The 25,346-nt window shown below is 38.5% G+C and overlaps 2 protein-coding genes across 3 annotated transcripts in view; one reads left to right on the top strand and one right to left on the bottom strand.

The window, feature by feature from the left end:
- C2BH2orf88 (chromosome 2B C2orf88 homolog) overlaps positions 1–25,346 on the bottom strand; it is a 328,152-nt gene that overhangs the window by 158,329 nt on the left and 144,477 nt on the right. The gene's annotated exons all lie outside the window — the stretch shown is intronic.
- LOC455444 (zinc finger protein 532) lies at positions 11,687–20,475 on the top strand. Its single transcript, XM_054679999.2, has one exon. It carries the CDS (start codon positions 15,053–15,055, stop codon positions 18,956–18,958), a length of 3,906 nt encoding a protein of 1,301 aa, XP_054535974.1. The 5' UTR covers positions 11,687–15,052; the 3' UTR covers positions 18,959–20,475.

Below are 25,346 nucleotides of genomic sequence, written 5' to 3'. Positions count from 1 at the left end.
AAGACTGAGCCATGAAGTAATTGATTCCCTGAACAGACCAATAGCAAGCTCAAAAATTGAATCAGTAATAAATAGCCTACCAAATAAAAAAAGCCTGGGACCTAATGGATTCACAGCCAAATTCTACCAGATGTACAAACAAGAGCTGGTACCATTTCTAAAGAAGCTCTTCCAAAAAACTGAGGAGGAGGGACTCCTTCTCAACTCATTCTATGAGGCCAGCATCACCCTGATACCAAAACCTGGCAGAGACACAATAAAAAAAGAAAGCTTCAGGCCAATATCTTTGATGAACACTGATACAAAAATCCTTAAAAAAAATACTTGCAAACCAAATCCAGCAGCACATCAAATAGCTAATCCACCATGATCAAGTAGGCTTTATCCTCAGGATACAAGGTTTGTTTAATGTATGCAAATCAACAAATGTGATTCATCACATAAACAGAACTAAAGACAAAAACCACATGATTAATCTCAATAGATGCAAAACAGGCTTTCAATAAAATTCAGCATCCTTTCAACATAAAAACTCTCAATAAATTAGGTATTGAAGGAACATACCTCAAAACAATAAGAGCCATCTATGACAAAACCACAGCCAACATACTGAATAGGCAAAAGCTGGAAGCGTTCCCCTTGAAAACTGGCACAAAACAAGGATGCCCTCTCTCACCACTCCTATTCAGCATAGTATTGAAAGTCCTAGCCAGAGCAATCACGCAAGAGAAAAAAACAAAGAGTATTCAAATAGAAAGAAAAGACATCAAACTATCACTGTTTGCAGATGACATAATTCTATATCTAGAAAATCTCATAGTCTTGGCCCAAAAGCTCCTCCAGCTGATAAACAACTTCAACAAATTTTCAGTATGCAAAATTGATGTACAAAAATCACTAGCATTCCTATACACCAACAACAGCCAAACTGAGAGCCAAATCAGAAAGGCAATCCCAGTCCCAATTGCCACAAAAGAATAAAATACCTAGGAATACAGCTAACCAGAAAGAAGAAAGGGCTCTACAATGAGAATTACAAAACACAGATGAAATCAGAGAAGACACAAACAAATTTTTAAAAATCCCATGCTCATGGGTAGGAAGGATCAATATCATTAAAATAGCTATACTGCCAAAAGCTATTTACAAATTCAATGCTACTTCCATCGAACTACGAATGACATTCTTCACAGAACTAGAAAAAATAATTTTTAATTCATATGGAACCAAAAAAGAGACCGAATAGCCAAGGCGATCCTAAGCAAAAAGAACAAAATGGGAGGCATCACTTTACCTGACTTTAAACTATATATTATAGTGCTACAGTAACCAAAACAGCATGGTACTGGTTCAAAGACAGATGCATAGACAAATGGAACAGAATAGAGAGCCCAGAAATAAGGCCAACATCTACAGCCATCTGATCTTCAACAAAGCTGACAAAAACAAGCAATGGGGAAAAGACTCTCTATTTAACAAATGGTGCTGGAATAACTTGCTAGCCATATGCAGAAGATTGAAGCTGAACCCCTTCCTTAAACCATATACAAAAATCAATACAAAATGGATTAAAGACTTAAATGTAAAACCCAAAACTATAAAAACCCTGGAAGACAAACTAGACAATACCATCCTGGACATAAGAATAGGCAAAGATTTCATGGCAAAGATTTTCACCAAAAGCAATTGCAATCAAAGCAAAAATTGACAAGTGGGATCTAATTAAACTTAAAAGCTTCTGCACAGCAAAAGAAACTACCAACAAAGTAAACAGACAATCTACAGAATGGGAGAAAATATTTGCAAACTCTGCTTCTGACAAAAGTCTAATATCCAGCATGTATTAGGAACTTAAACAAATTTACAACAGAAAAACAACCCCATTAAAAAGTGGGCAAAGAGCATGAACAGATACTTCTCCAAAGAAGACATACATGCAGCCCACAAGCATATGAAAAAAAGCTCAATATCACTGATCATTAGAGAAACGCAAACCAAAGCCACAGTGAGATACCATTTCACACTAGTAAGAGTAGCCATTACTAAAAATTCAAATAACAGATGCTGGCAAGGTTGTGGAGAAAAAGGAACACTTATACACCGTTGGTGGGAGTGTAAACTAGTTCAACCATTGTGGAAAGCAGTATGGCAATTCCTCAAAGAGCTAAAAGCACAACTACCATTTGACCCAGCAATCCCATTACTGGGTATATACCCAGATGTATGTAAATCATTCTACCATAAAGATACATGCATGCAAATGTTCATTGCAGCAGTATTCACAATAGCAAAAACACAGAATTAACCTAAATGCCCATCAATAACAGATTGAATAAAGAAAATGTGGTTACATATATACCATGGAATACCATGTGACCATAAAAAAGAACGAGATCATGTCTTTTGCAGGAACATGGATGGAGCTGGAGGCTGTTATCCTTAGCAGACTAACACAGGAACAGAAAAGCAAATTCCACATGTTCTCACTTTAAAGTGGGAACTAAATGATAAGAACTTATGAAGACAAAGAAGGAAACAACAGACACCGGGGTCTACTTGAGGGGAGAGGGTGGGAGGAGGGAGACAAGCAGAAAAGGTAACTGTTGGGTACTGGGCCTAATATCTGGGTGGTAAATAATATGTACAACAACCCCCGCGACACACATTTACCTATGTAACAAACCTTTACACGCACCTCCAAACTTAAAAGTTAAAAAAAAGAAACTTCATTCAATTCACATAGCTAATGTGAACCAAGTTTCAAATGTAAGTAGTTTGACTTCAGAAATTTACAGTTCTCCACTATTGGGGCAGTAGCAATGGTGGTAAAAGAATGTATTTGAAGCATGTGGAAGATAGAATGAGGCTGGGCGCAGTGGCTCACGCCTGTAATCCCAGCATTTTGGGAGGCCGAGGCCAGTGGATCACCTGAGGTCAGGAGTTTGAGACCGACCTGGCCAACATGGCAAAACTCCATCTCTACTAAAAATACAAAAATGAGCTGTGCATGATGGCACGCACCTGTAATCCCAGCTACTCAGGAGGCTGAGGCAGGAGAATCGCTTGAACCTGGGAGGTAGAGGTTGCAGTGAGCTGAGATGGAGATCACACCACTGCACTCCAGCCTGGGGGACAGAGCAAGACTCTGTCTCAAAAAACAAACAAAAAAAAAAAGAAGAAGAAGAAGAAGGAAGAGGGAGGACTCTACAAATAAGCCCAGGCAAAGTAGAAGATTTCTGTAAAATATTTGCCACACAATGTTTTTCTTTTTGGCAATTCTTCCCCCTCCTCTCCTGGTAGAATTTTGGTCATTAAGGATAAGCCACGGGGCTAAGGCTTGTTTCCCCTGGAAAAGGAGAAAAAGCACCACCTAGTATATTGGGATATAATACCGATTTTTTTTCCCTGGGTTGGAGAAAGTGAGAGGGAGCGAGAAAGTGAAAAATGTCATAAGGTGTCCTTGCTCCCTTTTGGGGGATCAAACCTGGCTGAGGGAGAGAGTTAGAGAAGAAAACCCAAACAACTCTGAGCAAATCAAAGATTATTGAGGATGGTGCCCTGATTCTAGTGTAATGTGGAGAGTCAGAAAGCTCTACGAGAATTCCTCTGCTAGACATAGTCTTATATCTAATATGGTGCCAGAGTGATTGAGTAGCAATGATGAGGATGCCTAGACTAAGGGCATCTACACTAGATCCTGACCTCTCCAGATGGTTTCTAAGAAAGTATCTAAGAACCACCAGGTATCCAAGAGGGTGCAGCTTGTTGAACAGGCTGCTGGACTGGCTGCTAAGTTTAGATGTGGATGACAAGGTACAGGGATCTCATAACTAGGGGCAATAGCATGGTCATCAACAGCAGGTGCCAGCACAATGCTTCCAAAAATTAGGTGAAGCCAGCAATATTTCAGTGGCTACGCCTGTAGGACACTCAGTCAGCAGGGAGCCCAGCTAAATTAAAGCAGATGCATCAAGACAAGAATATACTGCCCTTAAAATTAAGCAAAACAAACCATCTCAATATGAAACCTGTGAGGGCCACATCATTCTTCTGCAATGCCAAAGCTTCTCTGCTCCAAATTTATCTTAAAAGCAACATGGGGGTGGAGGGACACTTCACATACTTCATATGGGTGGAATCATACAGTTTTCATTAAAAAAAACCCTAAATTTTTCATTGTAAAAACACGTAACTTTGATCAGCAAGCTGAAGCATTTTTCATCATTAGAGGGAGTAGTTTTATTAAGATGAGATCAGTTAAAGAACGTAAAGAAAGACTAATCTGCGACTATTATAATTGAACCCCGGTAGACATGGGATCACACCATGGATCCTAAGGAAGAAAGAGAATTATTAGTCTTTGCAGCTTGACTCTGGCTTAAGAGCAACTTGGGTATTAGCTGAGCCTTATCTCTTGCAAAGCCAACATGGCTCCAAGTGGTTTTCTTAGTCCTTTTAAACTGTTCTTACCTCGCTTATTACTGGTTGCAGGTACTCCTACCCTGGCTATGGAGTCTATACTCTAAAAATGTCCCAGACCATTGTATTTAGGAAGTGAGTTGTCTTGGCTTTTGTCTTTGAAAGTCTCAATACTTTGAAAATTTAGAGTCCAAATAAAAGGACATCTCCTTCTAAGCTCTGCATAGCATTTCTTTCACATATTCTTGGCCCTGGCCTCAGGTTGACTTAGATCTTTAATATAAGATTTATAATAACCCTATAATGAAGATATAGGCTATGTCTAAATTCTTGGACATCCTAAACAGATTCTGAATGACTATGGCATTTGGTGCAAATAAATATTACTGTGGGACTGTGTTCATTACCTATTCTGGGTAGTTATGGCAAAAAATCAGATCAAGTCTTAGAATGTCCCAAGAAACCAAGTCTGATTACCCAGGGGATATACTTCAAGGATGTCTGAGCCCTAGCAGTTGAGCCATTTCGGCTCTCATTGGAACTTTCTTTCAGTTCTAGGAATCGTGAATGGCATCATTATCACATAGCTATTTGGCCTTCTCTGAAAATAAAGTGAGACCTCTGAATTCCTTGGTTTATTGTGTTATGCTATAGATTTCAAAGACATTATAATGTAGAAATGTTGTCTTTTATAAATTGCCAAAATTTGGTTACTAGCATAGAGTAATTCCTGTGTATTTACATCACAGATTAGATAATGTTGCACCTGGTTAAAGCAGGATGTGAACTTAATCTTTTGGGAAGCTATTTCAGCAGTTTTAACTTAATCTGTTATGCTTAAGGGATACACTAAGTAGAGACCTAGTCTAGGGCTTCACTGTGGCACTCAATAAATGCCAGCTGAAAGTGAAATGTTGATGATATATATGAGTCTATTCTACACGATACCAAAGCAAGAACTAAGTAAAGCACCTTTTATTTTCTAATAAAATTGAAAATATGCCATAGACTTAAATCCTTTCAAAATTCTAATGAAAAAAAAATACTACCAAAAACCTGTCTTAGCTTAATCAAAGTATTTCACCAGGGTAAAGGATAATGTAATAATGCCATTGTTTATGCTTTCCTCCCAAAATCCTTAATGACAATGATATTTTAAAAATTTAAAAAGAATCTATTTTAACTCTACATAGAAGGTGCATTTCTTTAGAGGCAGCTTCATTTAACCAGAAAAATAAATCTGGGATCTGCAGTCTTGTAAGATACAGCCTGATTTAAGCCCTGACTTTCCTAAATCTAAACATGCTGCAAAGATCAAGTCAGCTGTACTGTGCCATAGCTCACAGCCACATTGTGATTTGGGGGAGCGTATAGTTGGCAAGGCTATACTGTAGTCTATCCAAGAGAACTCTGGCCAGGATCTTGCCAGCAGTAAGCAGTCATAAGTCTTGATAGTTGCCTCAGTGAATCTTTTTGCTTTGAGTAATAAAAATCACCAAGTACTTTAAATCAAAGATTTATTAGTAACTTAAAACTAATTTTTACAGAAATTTAATGCTAAAAAATTTGAATAGTTTTCTCAGCATAAAATTTTGCACTGACTGAAGTGCACTGAATTTTTCACTGAAATAGTGCACTACTTTGAAAAACAGTTTGGCTGTTTCTTATAATAATAAGCACACCCATCACATAATCTAGCAATTCCATGCCTAGATATTTACCCAAGAAAAATAAATACATACATCCACAATAAAATCTGTTTGTGAATGTTCAGAGTTGCTTCACTCGTAACAGACCATCATAGGAAATAACCTAACTATCTATCACCTGGTAAATGAATTGTGGTACATCCATAAAATGGAATACAACTGAACAACAAAAAGAAATAAATTACTGATACATGCAATATCATGAATGAGTATCAAAAGCTTTACGTGGAAGAATCCAGACACAAAAGGCTTTTGAGCCAACTTATATGACATCTAGAAAAAGGCAAAATTCCAGGAATGAAAATAAATCAGTGGTTTTCAGGAGGTGGGGGTGGGTGAAGAGACTGACTACAAAGTGGCATGAGGGGGCTACTCTCAGCACACAGCCCCTGGGGCAGCCCTGCTGTGCAGGAGTAGTGACGAACAAAACAAAGTGGCATGAGGGATAGTTTTGTAGTAATGAAAGTAGTCTGTATCTTGAGGATAATCTTTTTTTTTTTTTTTTGAGATGGAGTCTGGCTCTGTTGCCCAGGCTGGAGTGCAGTGGCACGATCTTGGCTCACTGCAACCTTCACCTCCCGAGTTCAAGCAATTCTCCTGCCTCAGCCTCCTGAGTAGCTGGGATTACAGGTGCCCGCCACCATGCCCAGCTAATTTTTGTATTTTTAGTAGAGATGGGGTTTCACTGTGTTGGCCAGGCTGGTCTCGAACTCCTGATCTGTCTGCCTCGGCCTCCCAAAGTGCTGGGATTACAAGTGTGAGCCACTGTGCCTGGCCTTGAACACAATCTTGAACACATATACAACTGTTTGTCCCAACTCTTCAATCTTTATTTTTAAAATGAATACATTACATTTTATATAAATGAGACCTCAATAAACCTGCCTTTAAAAAATAATCTGGGGCAGGGACAATGAGGGAATAGATAAAACAAGACTGGCCATTGGTTAATAAACATTAAATCTGGGTAATAGGTCAATGGGTATTCACTAAACTATTCTCTCTACTTTTGAATACTTTAAAACTTTTCCATAATTAGCATTTTTTTCCCTTTTTTTTTTTTTTTTTGGTGAGACAGGATCTTGCTTTGTTGCCCAGGCTGGAGTTCAGTGGTGCAATCTCTGCTCATTGCAACCTCTGCCTCCCCGGTTCAAGCGATTCTCTCACCTCAGCCTCCCGAGTAGCCGAGCAGCTGGCACTGCAGGCATGCGCCACCATGCCCGGCTAATTTTTTGTATTTTTAGTAGAGATGGGGTTTCGTCATGTTGGCCAGGCTGGTCTCCAACTCCTGGCCTCAAGTGATCCGCCCTCCTTGGCCTCCCAAAGTTCTGGGGTTACAGGCGTGAGTCACTGTGCCTGGCCAATTTTTTTTTTTTTTGCACTGTAGCCTGCTAGGCTTGTGCCACTTACAGCCCTTAAATGATCCTGCCCTACTTTTCCCTGGAACACAGGATAAAATTGAGGAACTTCTAAACAGTTGATTTTTTTAAGTCTATTAGCTATTTTTCAACATATATACACAAATTAACAATCATTAAAACTATCTTAAAGGCCATCATTGATTAAAAAAATTATGGTCAGGATTTTAAAAGTACGTTCATTAGAAGCAAAAATATTTAAACGTATCTTTTAAGATATTTCTCTAGGTCTTTTAGAGCTCATCTAAGCATGTGAAAAAACATTTATTTAAACCCAACAAAAATGAAAAGAATTAAGCTGTATTTATTTAGTAATTGACTTGATAAACATCTTTGTTTACTACATGTTAAACACACCATAATGTCTCTTTTTTTTTACTTTATAATTTTTTATTTATATAATTTTTTTATTATACTTTAAGTTCTAGGGTACATGGGCACAACGTGCAGGTTTGTTACATATGTATACATGTGCCATAAATACACCATAATGTCTCTTTTGAGTAGCTCACAAATAAAGTACAACCAGCACAACATGACTGCTAAGTGTGTAGAAAGAAAAGTTAATACTGTCTATAAGGGAAACTGGATATGAGCGGGGAGAGATGGTGAGAGGTCTAGAAAAGAATGGACAGATACTCTAAACCTTGAAAGATGTGTTAGGAATTTACTTGATCAGAAGAGAGGTATGGATGAAAGGATAGGGAACAAAGAAGAAAAAAATAGAGCAGATTCCAGGTAGATAAGACAGCACTACCAAAGCTATTAAGGTAGAGTACAAAGTAATGTTTGGGGAATGTCCAGTATAATTTTACAAAAGCAGCAAAGCAAAACTGAATAATTCAGTTATAATCAGCCCAATTTGTTACTGTCGAGTCTAGGAACTGCTCAGTTTATAAATGCATACTGCTAATGAATTCATGAATTCATTCTACAAATAAATTGGTTTTGTCCCATCCTCACAAGTTATGCCCATAACCCTGGTTAGCAATTTTGCAAAGACATATTGCTAACCATGAGGCAAAATTGTGACATATAGTTACATTTATTGCACCTATTGGAAAACCAATTTAAATTTCATACCATCATTATTTTTGCCTATACGCAGACACGTTTAAGATTTGTTTTTTTCAGACTTTCCTTAGCATTCTGGAAGGATTTGTAAAAAGGGAGAATAGTTTGCTAGTTAAAGAAGACTAAACAAAAAGCATTCCTGTCATCTGTAAGCAGCACAATTATGTTCTTGCTGGAGAGACACTAGAGTATATATAATTTAAAAAATTATTAGATTCTTATTAAAGGTCTGTTTCTTTTATGGTCCCACCTGGCTAAAGTCTTGCTGCTGGCATGGCTGGGGATAAATGTATGTATGTAGACTTGCATACTATCATGATCTGTTAGCAAGGAAAAATTGTTCTCCTCACTGTACGATACCAGTGAGAATCAATCCTTTTCTTTCTCTTTTCCTCCACTTGCTACCGCTAGGAAAGGTTGAGTGGATTTATTTTATTTCTGACTCGCTTGTACATAAGGCAACAATTTTTTGAATAACAAATATTAACTGCATTGAAAAAAATCAGTAATATTTAATTAAGATTGATGTGAATTCTTGTATATTTAAGAGCATATTCATGCTTCTAAATTAAATTCCAAGGAAAGAATGCAGGGAAATGGAACTGCTTATACCTGTGGGTACCTGCAACTTAATGTTTTATCTAATTTGATTATTCAAAAGACAGACAAAACATTTTGCCAGGGGTAAAAAAAAAAACAAAACTCTAAGATGTTATAATAAGGGGAGCCACTGTGGGAAATATAGATGGTCAATTTTAGGAGTAAAGTAATCTAGTGAAAGGAACAGGCCCGAACACACTTTTCTGCTACACAAGCACACTTGAACCTATTTTAAAAGGCACATTAGTAGGGGTGAAAAGAGTTCAGGCCAGTTAGTCCTTGGCACCTCAATCAAGATTGCCAGCATAGTTATCAATTAATGTTGCAGTGGTTTCAGTAATGCATACATGTGTCAAATAGGAACTATACTGAGTTCACCACTTCAGTTTACACACGATCCTGAACACCTGTCAGGTCATAATGATTTTCAGTCACTACTTACCCAGGATAAATTTTAACAGGTGACAGGCTTTGTATCAAATTACCAATTCCCTGAGGCATCCAGTACTCCCAATCCTAAGTATTTTTGGCATGATTTATATGTTCTTTAGCTTCCTTTAATATAATTTAGAGTTATGTCAATTCTAGTACAATTCCTGAAATTCCTGTAAATTTACAATTCTTATAAATTAGAAAATGCTGAGTGTGCACTTTTTAAGACCTCCTTAACAGAAAATTATAGACAGTGGAAGAAAAGGAAAAATAACAGTTAATATTGCAAAAAAGAGAATATTTGAATCATTCAGAATATTGTATTCAGTCTCATATATAATCATCCATAAGAGTAGGACTGATGGATATTTTAAAACATGTACAAAGAAAAATATAAGAAAACTTTCTCAATAATGATAAACACTGAAGATCAATATTTTGAAATGGGCATTTAAAATTACAAATTTTATAATTCTAAAACTATCACATGAACTTCATTCCTCTCTTAGCACATCTTCAGAAATTTTTTTTAAAAAACTGACCCAGCATTTGTCCAATTTACTAAGCATAAATAGTTATTCTTTCCAGGACAGTGGAAGTTCAGCATTTGCCAAGCCCTTTTAAGCATGTTATCATATGGTAAGGCTCAGCAATGCTGTTAGTACTATCTTCATTGCTCAAGCTCTCCACTTGACTGGTGATTTGTGGCTGTTTTTCTAAGGTGTTGAAGTTAAGTAACTAGCCTCTGAGTTCCTCTTTTCAAATAGACATCTAGTGTTTATTAATTTCCAGCAATTCTTCATTAATTAAAAAATAAAGTCTTATGATAATTATAATAATTTCTATATTGACTCTAGGATTTATTTTGCCACCATTGTCAAGTGAAAAATAAAGTCTTTTAAGAGCTCTCTGATATTTTAAGTAAGATAATGGTTTTCATTATTGCTTTACGAAATAAAAGAAGGCAACTCTATTAGTCCATCAATTGGATATAAAATGTTAGCTGTATATGAATCTCACTGTCTGAGAACAGCTGAATTATAAAGATAAGGTAAACTAATTAGCATGGGATTCAAGACACAATCAGGCTTTAGCTTATTTTTCCAAACTCACTGCTCTGTACTGCCCTTCCCTACTCCACATCCTGTACTATTGTGTTCTAATTCCACTACGGTATTCAAAATTTCCAGAAAACACTGATCATTTTCACACTTTCAAGCCTTTGTTAATGCTGCTCCTTCTGCCTAAAGTATCCATCCTCCTGTCACCTGGCTGGCAAAGTCCTCGACTTCTGACCCCTCACTTCTGTTTCTCAGCAGATGATGACAGCCTTCTATTTCGTGGGGGAAAGGGTAGCCATTATACCCCATTTGCACAAGCCAGCAAACCGTGAATTATCTTTGATGGAGCCTCACCTTATCTCTCTAAATCTAGTCCATCACCAAATCCTGCTAATTTGTCTTCTTAAAATCCCAGAGTGCATCTACGTCTTTTTATTTCCACAGCAATCTAGCTAGTCAGGGCTACTAACATACCTTGCCTATATGATGGGTAAGATCAGCTGGCTTCTCTGCTTTTACTTTTCTGTGTCTCCAAATACATATCCAGAAGTCACAAACATGACACTTTCAAGGCTGACATTGAAAAGCTAGGTTTATAAAGTTATATATTGTGATGATCCAGATGTTAAAGCTGAGTTAATAAATCCAAATTTGTCACATCTACAAGAGAAATTTGACAGAAAGCTAAAGCCTACATGAGGAGCTGAAAATAGTTATGGGTAACTGGTTGTTGTGAGTGTTGGTTTTAGTAAATTTCCAAGACATGGTTTGCTACCTATCACCTACTTCCATGAATTTCCAGATGAGCCCTCCCATGAGGTGGCAAAACACGGGCACACCAAGGGCAACAATGTAGTGGAAGAAGAGAACAAGGACAGAACCTTGGTGGCACCTATACTAATGGGATAGGAGGAGAAATCAGAAAGCTGGCAGTAACAGAAACAGAAGAGCCTGGAAAGTAGTGTATGTGTGCATATGTGTATTTATTTTCTATTACAAAACTGGGTTACTTCTGATAGGTTCTAGAAGACCGAGATAATACAATTGTAGATTTCAAAAAATATTCTTAGGTAAATCTGGTCATTGTGAATGTAACACAATGGGGAAGAGCCATAAAAACCAGGCGCAAGGAGATTATTAAAGAAACAAGTACAATAACATGGACATGAGGTGATTTTGCCACAGACAAAATGGTGAACTATATTTAAATATTACCTTATCTGATATGTACATATATAACATGCAAGATCTCAGAACCCTTTGGGATGTTACACTAGGAATCTGTTTTTCTGAAGGGTAAATAGGCTCTGTCTTTTCATGAAATAATAATTTTTATGACATTTCCTAGTGCCTATAAAAATCATATAATACAGAAAAATATAAAGTAATGAAAATCACCTAGAATTCCCCATGCAGAGCCATCTACTGTTAACATTTGGGTAAACATTCTTCTAGAAATGTATATTCTCTCGCTCAGTCTGTGTGTGTATGCATGGGTGTGTACGTGTGTGTTTATAAACACACACATATTTTTACATATATCCTAGGGGCCAGCAAACTTAAGCAGCTGCCTGTTTCTGTAAATAAAGTTTTATTGGAACATAGCCATGCTCACTGTTTTACACATGTCCCTGGCTACTTTTGCACTACAATAGGAGAGTTGAGTAATATGACAGAGACTATACAACCCACAAAACTTAAAATGTTTACTACCTGACCTTTTACAACTAAAAGCTTGCCAACCTCTGATACACAGCAATCATTCCACACATGCTGTATTGTAACCTGTTTTTTCACTCAACAATGTATCATTAACATTTTTATAGATCAATAAATATAGATCTACATCATTTAATGGCTGTGTGGTATTTCTTTATATAAAGGAATCACAGCTTGTTTAATAGATTTCTTGAATATTTAGAGCTCGAATTCTTCTATGATATAATGAATGCTGCCATAAACATCCCTACATGTGGCTGGGCGCGGTGACTCATGCCTGTAATCCCTGCACTCTCGGAGGCCGAGGCGGGCAGATTACCTGAGGTCGGGAGTTTAAGACCAGCCTGACCAACATGGTGAAACCCCATCTCTACTAAAAATACAAAATTAGCCAGGCAAGGTGGTGCATGCCTGTAATCCCAGCTACTCAGGAGGCTGAGGCAGGAGAATCGCTTGAACCTGGGAGGTGGAAGTTGCGGTGAGCCAAGATCACACCATTGCACTCCAGCCTGGACAACAAGAGTGAGACTCCGTCTCAAAAAAAAAAAAAAATCCTTACATGTACATCTTACCACACCTCACCACACTCGAATATCTCCTTAAAATAAATTCCTACCTATGGTACTATGGGAACAAAAGCTCCATTTCTTCTATCTTTGATACATATTTCCAAACTGCTTTCCAGAATGAACTGAAGTAATTTTCATTTTATCAATAGAGAATGAAAGTGCTCATTTTTCCCTATTCCTTTGCCAATCCTGAAGATAATCAAGTATTTTGAATCTTTGGAAAAAAGATATATAGGTTTTTTCCATCTATATTATTTGATTCTTAATGAGGTATAACACCTTTCATGATTATTGGCCATTTGTGTTTCTTTGTGCATTGCACTACTTTATATTTACATAATAATGTACTTTGTATACTTTACCATTTTTATGCTGGAATGTTTCTTAATTACTAAGTATACTTATATGTTAAATAACAAATATCTACTGAAGCTAAAAGCGTAGAGAATATGACTGAGGAAAAAACAGGTATGGTTTCTGCCTTCACAATGACAATTCAGTTAAAAAAAAAAGGTAGTTATCATTTTGTCTGAGATATAAAATGCAAAGATCTTACCAAAATTCAGTGAATTTTTTCATGAACACTTAAGAAGAACAACATTCTGAACAAGTCAAACCAATTCATTTGAAAACTAATCTATTCATGGGAAAACTAAGCTAGTCTTTAGAGCCTGTACCTTAAGAATTCTACTAACCAAGTTCTTAAAGATCCTAAAACATTAATGCTAGTTTTCTTTGTGATTCAAATAATCATTTCTTCATTTTTCTAATGCTTATCCCCCTCAAACAATATAGAAAAAACGAAGGAAAAAGTAAAACCATCTGAAACCCTCCATACAAACATCCTTTTATGTTTACTTCTCCTCATGAATTTTTGTATATATCTCATAACTGAAGCATATAGCAGGGAATAAGGATAATAAAAAAGCTAAGCAAAGAATGAAAAATTAAGAGAGCCAGGAAGTCAGGGAGATATGTGCAGAGAGCAGGAGAATATAATAAAATAACTATTTGAGATTTCTTTTGGGGTTACTAAAAAAAGGCAGTTAAGAATTGAATTTCATACACAAAATTACATTTCAAAATTCTATAATGCCTTGTTGGACTTTGCAAAATAAAACAAATAAAAAAGCACCCTTGCATCTAAATTCATAGATGCCAAACAAATATAATTGTATATGAAAGAATGTAAAGAAATTCTAAACACTCTTTCATTACCTGTTATAAAATCTGAGAAAAGCAAGCTACCATATACTTATAGTCCTTGCAAAATGCACAAGGGAAATTGATAATCAAACACCACTGATGACAGACATTTATATCAGTTTCACATAACTGTTCCTAATTATAAATCTAGATATACATTCCAGGATTATCTACAAGTATGTACTCCTATTAATACTTATTGCACTTACATATGCACATTGAAAGGAGATACGCCCTTTCACCTTTTATGTACTACTCAGAAATATTAGAGTATCACCAGCTGCCATAAAGGTCACACTGAATTTTGGGTGCTAACTGTGGCAGACTTATATGTACATGATTTAATTTTAAAATAAGAATGCCACTTTAAATCTTCATTCTAATAATTCCTCCCACTTAAATGGAAACCAAAAGTCTACTAATAGGCCATATTTACACATACTCCTCCATCTATGCAAAATGTGATTGGTATATACAGCATGTGAAACTTGATAGAGAAATTAGCTAGTTGAGACCTCCAGTCAAGTTTGATCTCTAGTACATAGCCACCACATGGTTCCACTGACTCTATTAAGAGTAGAGCTGCGGCCCAGACGCCCGGGCTTGACCGCCGCGAAGGCCAACCCCGGGAAGGGGGGTATGTTCTGTCTTGTGCTTTTTCTTTTAGAAGCTACTAAAGGGTGTTGGGGATGCTTCTGACTATTATGAAGGCCAAAAGGCCTGTTGACTGGGGCTGCTTTTAACCCTTTCCTATTTGCTGAGAATGCAGCCGTGTGACAGTAACTGAACATTGGTCTAAAGTCTTTCCAAAAGGTCAAGGTTCACAAGAACATCTGCTCAAATTAATGACCATGGGGGATATGAAGACCCCAGACTTTGATGACCTCCTGGCAGCATTTGACATCCCAGATATGGTCGATCCTAAAGCAGCTATTGAGTCTGGACACGATGACCATGAAAGCCACATGAAGCAGAATGCTCACGGAGAGGACGACTCCCACGCACCATCATCTTCTGACGTGGGTGTCAGCGTTATCGTCAAGAATGTTCGGAACATTGACTCTTCCGAGGGCGGGGAGAAAGACGGCCACAACCCCACTGGCAATGGCTTACATAATGGGTTTCTCACAGCATCCTCCCTTGACAGTTACAGTAAAGATGGAGCAAAGTCCTTGAAAGGAGATGTGCCTGCCTCTGAGGTGACGCTGAAAGACTCGACATTCAGCCAGTTTAGCCCGATCTCCAGTGCTGAAGAGTTTGATGACGACGAGAAGATCGAGGTGGATGACCCCCCTGACCAGGAGGACGTGCGATCAAGCTTCAGGTCGAATGTGTTGACGGGGTCGGCTCCCCAGCAGGACTACGATAAGCTGAAGGCACTCGGAGGGGAAAACTCCAGCAAAACTGGACTCTCTACGTCAGGCAATGTGGAGAAAAACAAAGTTGTTAAGAGAGAAACAGAAGCCAATTCTATAAACCTGAGTGTTTATGAACCTTTTAAAGTCAGAAAAGCAGAGGATAAATTGAAGGAAAGCTCTGACAAGGTGCTGGAAAACAGAGTCCTAGATGGGAAGCCGAGCTCCGAGAAGAATGACACCAGCCTCCCCACCGTTGCGCCATCAAAGACAAAGTCGTCCTCCAAGCTCTCGTCCTGCATCGCTGCCATCGCGGCTCTCAGCGCTAAAAAGGCGGCTTCAGACTCCTGCAAAGAACCAGTGGCCAATTCGAGGGAATCCTCCCCGTTACCAAAAGAAGTAAATGACAGTCCGAGAGCCGCTGACAAGTCTCCTGAATCCCAGAATCTCATCGACGGGACCAAAAAACCATCCCTAAAGCAACCGGATAGTCCCAGAAGCATCTCAAGTGAGAATAGCAGCAAAGGATCCCCGTCCTCTCCCTCAAGGTCCACACCAGCAATCCCCAAAGTCCGCATAAAAACCATTAAGACATCTTCTGGGGAAATCAAGAGAACAGTGACCAGGGTATTGCCAGAAGTGGATCTTGACTCTGGAAAGAAACCTTCCGAGCAGACAGCGTCCGTGATGGCCTCTGTGACATCCCTTCTGTCGTCTCCAGCATCAGCCGCCGTCCTTTCCTCTCCCCCCAGGGCGCCTCTCCAGTCTGCGGTCGTGACCAATGCAGTTTCCCCTGCAGAGCTCACCCCCAAACAGGTCACAATCAAGCCTGTGGCTACTGCTTTCCTCCCGGTGTCTGCTGTGAAGACGGCAGGATCCCAAGTCATTAATTTGAAGCTCGCTAACAACACCACGGTGAAAGCCACGGTCATATCTGCTGCCTCTGTCCAGAGTGCCAGCAGCGCCATCATTAAAGCTGCCAACGCCATCCAGCAGCAAACTGTCGTGGTGCCGGCATCCAGCCTGGCCAATGCCAAACTCGTGCCAAAGACTGTGCACCTTGCCAACCTTAACCTTTTGCCTCAGGGTGCCCAGGCCACCTCTGAACTCCGCCAAGTGCTAACCAAACCTCAGCAACAAATAAAGCAGGCAATAATCAATGCAGCAGCCTCACAACCCCCCAAAAAGGTGTCTCGAGTCCAGGTGGTGTCGTCCTTGCAGAGTTCTGTGGTGGAAGCTTTCAACAAGGTGCTGAGCAGTGTCAATCCAGTCCCTGTTTACATCCCAAACCTCAGTCCTCCCGCCAATGCAGGGATCACGTTACCGACGCGTGGGTACAAGTGCTTGGAGTGTGGGGACTCCTTTGCACTTGAAAAGAGTCTGACCCAGCACTACGACAGACGGAGCGTGCGCATCGAAGTAACGTGCAACCATTGTACAAAGAACCTCGTTTTTTACAACAAATGCAGCCTCCTTTCCCATGCCCGTGGGCATAAGGAGAAAGGGGTGGTAATGCAATGCTCCCACTTAATTTTAAAGCCAGTCCCAGCAGATCAAATGATAGTTTCTCCGTCAAGCAATACTTCCACTTCAACTTCCACTCTACAGAGCCCTGTGGGAGCTGGCACACACACTGTCACAAAAATTCAGTCTGGCATAACTGGGACAGTCATATCGGCTCCTTCAAGCACTCCCATCACCCCAGCCATGCCCCTAGATGAAGACCCCTCCAAACTGTGTAGACATAGTCTAAAATGTTTGGAGTGTAATGAAGTCTTCCAGGACGAGACATCACTGGCTACACATTTCCAGCAGGCTGCAGATACGAGTGGACAAAAGACTTGCACTATCTGCCAGATGCTGCTTCCTAACCAGTGCAGTTATGCATCACACCAGAGAATCCATCAGCACAAATCTCCCTACACCTGCCCTGAGTGTGGGGCCATCTGCAGGTCGGTGCACTTCCAGACCCACGTCACCAAGAACTGTCTGCACTACACGAGGAGAGTTGGTTTTCGATGTGTGCATTGCAATGTTGTGTACTCTGATGTGGCTGCTCTGAAGTCTCACATTCAAGGTTCTCACTGTGAAGTCTTCTACAAGTGTCCTATTTGTCCAATGGCGTTTAAGTCTGCCCCAAGCACACATTCCCACGCCTACACACAGCATCCTGGCATCAAGATAGGAGAACCAAAAATAATATATAAGTGTTCCATGTGCGACACTGTGTTCACCCTGCAAACCTTGCTGTATCGCCACTTTGACCAACACATTGAAAACCAGAAGGTGTCTGTTTTCAAGTGTCCAGACTGTTCTCTTTTATATGCACAGAAGCAACTTATGATGGACCATATCAAGTCTATGCATGGAACATTGAAAAGTATTGAAGGGCCTCCAAACTTGGGTATAAACTTGCCTTTGAGCATTAAGCCTGCAACTCAAAATTCAGCAAATCAGAACAAAGAGGACACCAAATCCATGAATGGGAAAGAGAAATTGGAAAAGAAATCTCCATCTCCTGTGAAAAAATCAATGGAAACCAAGAAAGTGGCCAGTCCTGGGTGGACGTGTTGGGAGTGTGACTGCCTGTTCATGCAGAGAGATGTGTACATATCCCACGTGAGGAAGGAGCACGGGAAGCAAATGAAGAAACACCCCTGCCGCCAGTGTGACAAGTCTTTCAGCTCGTCCCACAGCCTGTGCCGGCACAACCGGATCAAGCACAAAGGCATCAGGAAAGTGTACGCCTGCTCGCACTGCCCAGACTCCAGACGTACTTTTACCAAACGTTTGATGCTGGAGAAGCACGTCCAGCTGATGCATGGCATCAAGGACCCTGACCTGAAAGAAATGACAGATGCCACCAATGAGGAGGAAACAGAAATAAAAGAAGACACTAAGGTCCCCAGTCCCAGGCGGAAGTTGGAAGAACCAGTTCTGGAGTTCAGGCCTCCCCGAGGAGCAATCACTCAACCACTGAAAAAGCTGAAAATCAATGTTTTTAAGGTTCACAAGTGTGCCGTGTGTGGCTTCACCACCGAAAACCTGCTGCAATTCCACGAACACATCCCTCAGCACAAATCGGATGGTTCTTCCTACCAGTGCCGGGAGTGTGGCCTCTGCTACACATCTCACGTCTCTCTGTCCAGGCACCTCTTCATTGTACACAAGTTAAAGGAACCTCAGCCAGTGTCCAAGCAAAATGGGGCTGGGGAAGATAACCAACAGGAGAACAAACCCAGCCACGAGGATGAATCCCCTGATGGCGCCGTGTCAGACAGAAAGTGCAAAGTGTGCGCAAAAACTTTTGAAACTGAAGCTGCCTTAAATACTCACATGCGGACACACGGCATGGCCTTCATCAAATCCAAAAGGATGAGCTCAGCCGAGAAATAGCCACAGATGCTCCATGAGGAAAATCCCTGTCCACATTGGAATAAAAAAGACATTTTTGTTACAAAAAGTTTGCAGTATAATAGAGTTAACAGTACTGTCTAGGCTGTTGCAATATATTCTCTTTCAACGTACCTTCCTTCACCTCGTCGTATATATCCTCGATAAGTATTAAAACAGTATTTGAGTTTAAAAGAGTTTGTATATATTTAAATGAATAACTTTTTATACTCTTTGTTACATGTTTGTATCAGTATTTAGTGGAAAACCATTTGAGTTGTTTTGGGTTAGAATTTTTCTTTTTGTACTGTTTCTTTAAAACAGAGTTCTTAGTAACAGGGGCAGTTCCTGAATTCAAATAAACCATTTTGTATGTTTGGATTTTGAATGGGTTAACTAATTACAGGCTAAAATAATGCCTTTTTTAGTGTTTTTAATTTTTAGAATTCACTACATAAATTGTAAGTAATTGTGGGTCTCAAAAACCCTAGGAACTTTTAAGTGTCTTAGCACTTCCTCGATGTGCCTGCCCTGAGGGAGTGAGTTCACATTTGAGACAACTGCACTCCAGTGTGGACGTGCCTTTGTCTTCAGGCCATGCCGAAGGGTGTTTAAAGCAGTCTTGCAGGTCGCTCCTTTCCCAGCCGTGGATAAAAACTGAAGCTAGGAATCTAATAAGGAATGCTGATTTCCTCAGTTCCATTTTGAGGAATGGGGAAGGCTATCAATCATTCTAAAGAAAAAAATGGGATTTGTTTTCTCGGCAGATCTGCAAGGCTGGCTTTAAGAGCACAAGGAGGGAAAGTAACGAAAGGGCTGGACTACTATAAAAGTTACAAATATGTAGTTAGACCAATAGATTTATATAGTCAGGTTTTTGTCATGTAATTTATTAACTATTACAGAAACACAACTAAGAATATCAAGTATTTCTCTGGCTCTTGACAGAAAAAAATCAGTTGACTTAACCCTTTGCTGTCAAAAGAGTTGGCGTTTCCTGTTCTGGGTGCTACTGCCAAACGTTCTGGTACTTAGAGTCGGGATGCACAACTTCAACCACCGACTTATCAATGCAGCCACCTGTGTATTGCAATTGGCCGTTACCTTAAGCACTGAGCCACCCGGGTTTAGTTCAGCCATTTCAAGAAGTATATTTAACGTCAGTAGTTCTGCTTTATTAAAATGCAGCAGAGGTACTCTTCTGTCCCTTCCGTTTATAGTTCTCTGAGAGAGTTCTATTTTTTGGTTTTGTTTTGTGTTTTCTTTTGCATTTTGTATCTTGTATTTATCCCTGAACATGTTTTGTACTTTTTTTTTTTTTTAAGAAAAGGAATTCTTTTGTGTATATATAGATACTTGCATGATATACTGTAGTCAACGTTCGGTTCCTCGAAAGGTCTTGCTGCTGTCAGGTGTTATGCACTCCATCCATCATAACTGTATGAAACACATTTCATATGTAAATAAACGTGGGACATTTGGCCCTTGTGCTTCTGTGAGAGAATTATTGATGGTGGGTCTCTGACATCTTTGTGAAGTTTGGGAAGTAATTAATTGCAGCGGCAAGCTACAGGGTGTTGCAGAATTCTTCCCACTCAGAAGAATGGCATATTCGTTCTCATTAGTAATCAGCTATTTTGTCACTTTCTTGTTGACTCCATCAGTACATGGGTACAATCCGAGGGTGTGAATTTCAGCTTGAAATTCCATTGCTGTTACTTGTTTTGTTTGTATTGCTCTAAGTTGTATTCATAGCACTTTCATATGTTTCTGCATTTGAACCTTGCAATAAGCCTGTGTGGTAGGCCACATAGGTCCGAATAACCTAGTTTTACAGTTGAGGGAGCTGAGCTCAGATTCAGTTCTTTGCCGAAGCCCTCATAGCTGGTAAGTGGCTTTGCATATTAGAACCCAAATATTTTGCTCTCTAAATCTAATGCTCGCTCTATGTGGTTATGTACATATTGACAAATATTCATTTATTCAACAAATAAAAAGTATGTACAAAACATGAAAAAAAAAAAAAAGAGTAGAGCATTGTGCATGCATGTCCCAGGCTTGGATTTGGAACATAATGTGGCATGTGAGGTGAGGGCAAGGGTTGGGGGCAAGAAATATTACTCTTTTAACAAATGGTGTTGGGTATAAAGTTAATGCTAAGGTACATAATCTTTCCAAGGGCCAATTTAAGAACTTGTATTTTAGTACTTGCAATAAAGCTGCTATGAAATTCTAATCATGGAATTTTGGACATGGATTAGACTGGAGTTTATAATTGAAGTATGGATTTGTTAGGTAAATTACTATGTTTATGGAATAATATAATTTATCCTACTTTTTAAAACTTAAGTACTTTAATACAACAGTATGCCAGTGTGCAAGAACTGGTTTTATTAATCTAGGTATTCTGTGAAATTCTTATTTAGTATACCAAATGCTCCAAATATTCATTTAATTCAATAATCTTTACTAAGCACCTACTATGTACAACAGTATGCCAGTGTGCCCAATACAGTCCATTGACACTCAGCTCCTACATACTGACATCTCTATATTCTCCCTAGAACTACTGGGAGTAGTAACTTGAAAATGATGTTTCTCAGACTTCATTGCCAACTGATTTCTGGTAGATTCTGTCATTTGGAGGTACTCACATCAGATTAGAAAGAAGAAAGAAGATAGGAGCCATTCTTTTTTGTTTACTTCTGGTAGCTGCAAAGCAGAAGTGCTGATTTCCAGCTCTTATAAGGACAATAGGAGTTTTGGTTCCAGGGCTCTGGTTAATACATTTCCTATATGCTTCTCCCACCCTTCTAACATTTTTATAACCATATCATTATATTAAAACTTTCTGTGTTAAAATATGTAACATCGTTTCTGTTTTCCTAACCAAGCCCCTAACTGATATAGTTACATTGTGGGGATGCAAAGATTTCATAGTCAAGTGGAGTAGGAGATGCCAAATTTTCTCTGTAAAGAGCTATTTGACAAATCTTTTAGGTTTTGTAGGCCACATACTATTTCTGTCACATAAAGCTGGGGGGCAGATAGGTGGAGTGATCTGATTTGGCCTGTGGACATAGCCCACATGCTGTAGTTTACCCATCCCTGGAGTAGAAGAAACAAGCAACTACACAAATCACTGCAATGCAATGTAGTATTATAGAAAAAATAATATCTAAGTTGGCCTGAAGTAGTCATGTTTAATGACAAATGAGCTGAAGATGTTTGTATTTTTTTAAAATGAGCAGATGTTCAGCAGTTTAACGAGGCATTTCAGAAACAAAGAATGCTCAAAGTCATGAAGACATGAGAAGTTAGGGGGAGTGACTGTCTTGCTTGGGGTAAATATAAATGATTGAGAACTACGATATGAATAAATCTTAAATCCTTTATGCTAAGTGAAAGAGATTTAAAAGGCTATATACTGTACAGCTCCATTTATTTGACATTCTGTTAAAGGTAAAGCTATAGGGACTAAACACAGACCAGAATTCACCAGTGCTTGGGGATAAAGATTGGGCAAAGAGAGCCTCAGATTATCATGCAGATCTGACAGAGTTTCAGTTATATCAATGGCATCTCCACAGCAAATACTGCCCATTAGCAAAGTCTGGTATTGCGCAGAAATGGCCAGGACTCTGTGTCTGCACCATGCTCAGTCATTGGCTGTGGCTTCCCAAGAAAAGCATGGGCTCAGCTCTAAAGCTTAGACTACAAAGAGCTTTATTACAAAGGGATGGCATGAGGTGCTTTTTTAGGATGATGAAACTTTTCTGTATCTCAATTACTGTTGTGGTTACATTACTATATGTAATTGTCAAAATTTATAGAAATCTACCCCAAGATGAGTAAATTTAATTTATCATATGTGAATGTTCTCAAACTGCATGAAAATATTCAGTTCATTGTGCACACATGATGTGGGGGGATGGAGAATGGGCAGAGGAGATGAGGATCTGAAGGCAACCAGAGACAGATCCTGAAACATCTTGTATGCTCTGCTAAAAATTTTTGAAACTTATCCTGTAACAAATTGTGTATAATTCAAAGAACTGAAACTTAAAAATAGTCCAACTACTTTTAGAAAGAACACCCTGGTATTAGCAAACAGCATTAATGAAAATGAGGCAAGACTAGAAGCAGGGACATTAAGTACGAGGTTGTTGGCCTGAATGGACATGTGGGAGATAAAACTGGTAAATCTTAGTGATCAATGTGATATGAAAGCTAAAATGGAAAGAGGTGTCTAAAAACAATATACCTCCTCCTTGAACAGCTAGATAGACAGTGATGTCAAGAATTGAGATTGAAAATGCTTTAAAAGGAGCAGGTTTCATTCTAAGAAAATCAATTCTATTTTGAGATGTTGAATAAGCAGTGAGTACAGATCAACTAGCATTAGACAGCTATTTAAAGTGATTATAAATATATTTAGAGATTTTCCTTCACAAGGAGGCAAAAGACACATAGATATGGCACATCAATAGACTAGGTTAGAAACAATGAAGGACTGAAATATTAGGTGTATATTGGATTAGAACCAAATATTTTAGAATATATAGGACTCCTCAGGCTGCCTTGGAGGCTTACAGTTTACCCTAGAATCAGCCAGAGTGAATTCAAATACCCAATCAGGGTTTCTCCAGCCTAGACTGTGTCCTAGGTCCTGAACAAATGATATATGTGTGCTGGTCTTCAATGACATAATTTTGAACATACGCTTTCTCTTAGGACATGCAGCCTAGATATCCTTAGCACAGTTTAGCATTGTATAGGATTTGTGCCCATTCTACAGTTGCAATGAGTATATATAAATATGACTTTACTTGTCTATTCCCTTGTATAGAGTGAAATGAACCGGGAATTCTTGAAAAATGAAAAAATATATATGTATATATATATATACACACACATATATATGTGTGTATAGATATAGACATATATATATACACACACACACACACACATATATACGCACACATATATATATACTGGTTCTGCAAATCTTACCTTGATGATTTCTCACTCAAAAGAGCTTTTAAGATTCCAAGTGCATTCCAGCCAAACTGCTTGATCTAGACTCACATCCCTAGGAAGACACATTTACCAGGATGCTGTCCAGCGACAATGACTCCAGCATGACCACCATGGTGTCAGAATGCTGCCTTCCCATCTCATTACTTCTCCACACGTCATTTGTATTTGCATAACATAAATACATTTACTATTGCATCTAGTGCCCCCTGGAGGATATGTTGAACTTTATAAGGCAGCAATAGGTATACGTTTATAGGTACAAAAAAATTACTATAAGGAAAAATTGATATTTTCCCCCTTACTTTGATGAAATTTTAACAGTCTTTCACAAAACATCTAGAAGATGTCATTGCAATTCAATTGGAAAATGTTACAATGTAACTAATATAGCTTTACTTCAAACTACTTGAACATAAATCAGAAAAAATATATATGTATATATATATATACACACACACATTACCTACAGAATAGCAAATATGATATTTTGAGTCTCTGTTAATGCTCCAGAAGATGTCAAAGCACTTTTTATTTTCCTTAAATTTCTGGCAAGATAATCTTAAAATTAAAGAGATTATTCGATTACAAGAAAGAATGTAAATTTTAAAAATTCGACTTTGTAAAATAAAAAAAGAACACTGGAATAAAAACAGAAAATATTTTTCCCCAAATTATTAATCTCCCAACTATTTCTCAAGATATTCCACCAAAATATCTCTTAGAGTGAACATTAGCACAAGGATCATTCTATAGTCATAAAATTTGTCAAAGCTTCAGATTTTATTTTAAAATATGTAAATTTTGTTTTACACCATAATATGCTTTTATTTATTTTAGTGTAAAAGTTATGCTATGTTACTACACTATTTTTAAGTAAAATTAACACCCTGGAAAAAATGTACTATGCTTATCCTATGGATCCACTACTACTTTCTGACCTCAGATGTTCTTCAACTTGAGATAAACTGGATAAGAAAACATGGGATTAACTTATAAAAACACATTATTGTTTATTGTGTTTAATGTGTTTATAAAAACACATAATTTTGCAGTTTACAATATAGCATAAAAAAGTAGTAATCACATTTGAACAAATGTATAATTATCATATAATATAAATGTAAATCATATATAAACATAAACATAAAATGAAATATCAGTTTGGAAGCATTTCTGCTCAAATATAAATATAAATTAAATACCAGCTTGGGGGCATTTCTCCTTTCTGAGCCTTTAGCCAAAAGGAACCAGAGACATTGGCCTAACATTCTCAGTTAAGATATCACCTCTTCCTTCTTAAAGGTCTCTTCTCTGAGGTCCCCTCAACCAACCACTCTATCATCTCACCTAT

This window comes from Pan troglodytes, chromosome 13 (assembly GCF_028858775.2).
Source record: "Pan troglodytes isolate AG18354 chromosome 13, NHGRI_mPanTro3-v2.0_pri, whole genome shotgun sequence".
In the NCBI taxonomy this organism is placed as follows: Eukaryota; Metazoa; Chordata; class Mammalia; order Primates; family Hominidae; genus Pan; species Pan troglodytes.
The sequence above is the reverse complement of the archived record's forward strand: the minus strand, read 5'-3'. Positions and strand labels throughout refer to the sequence as shown.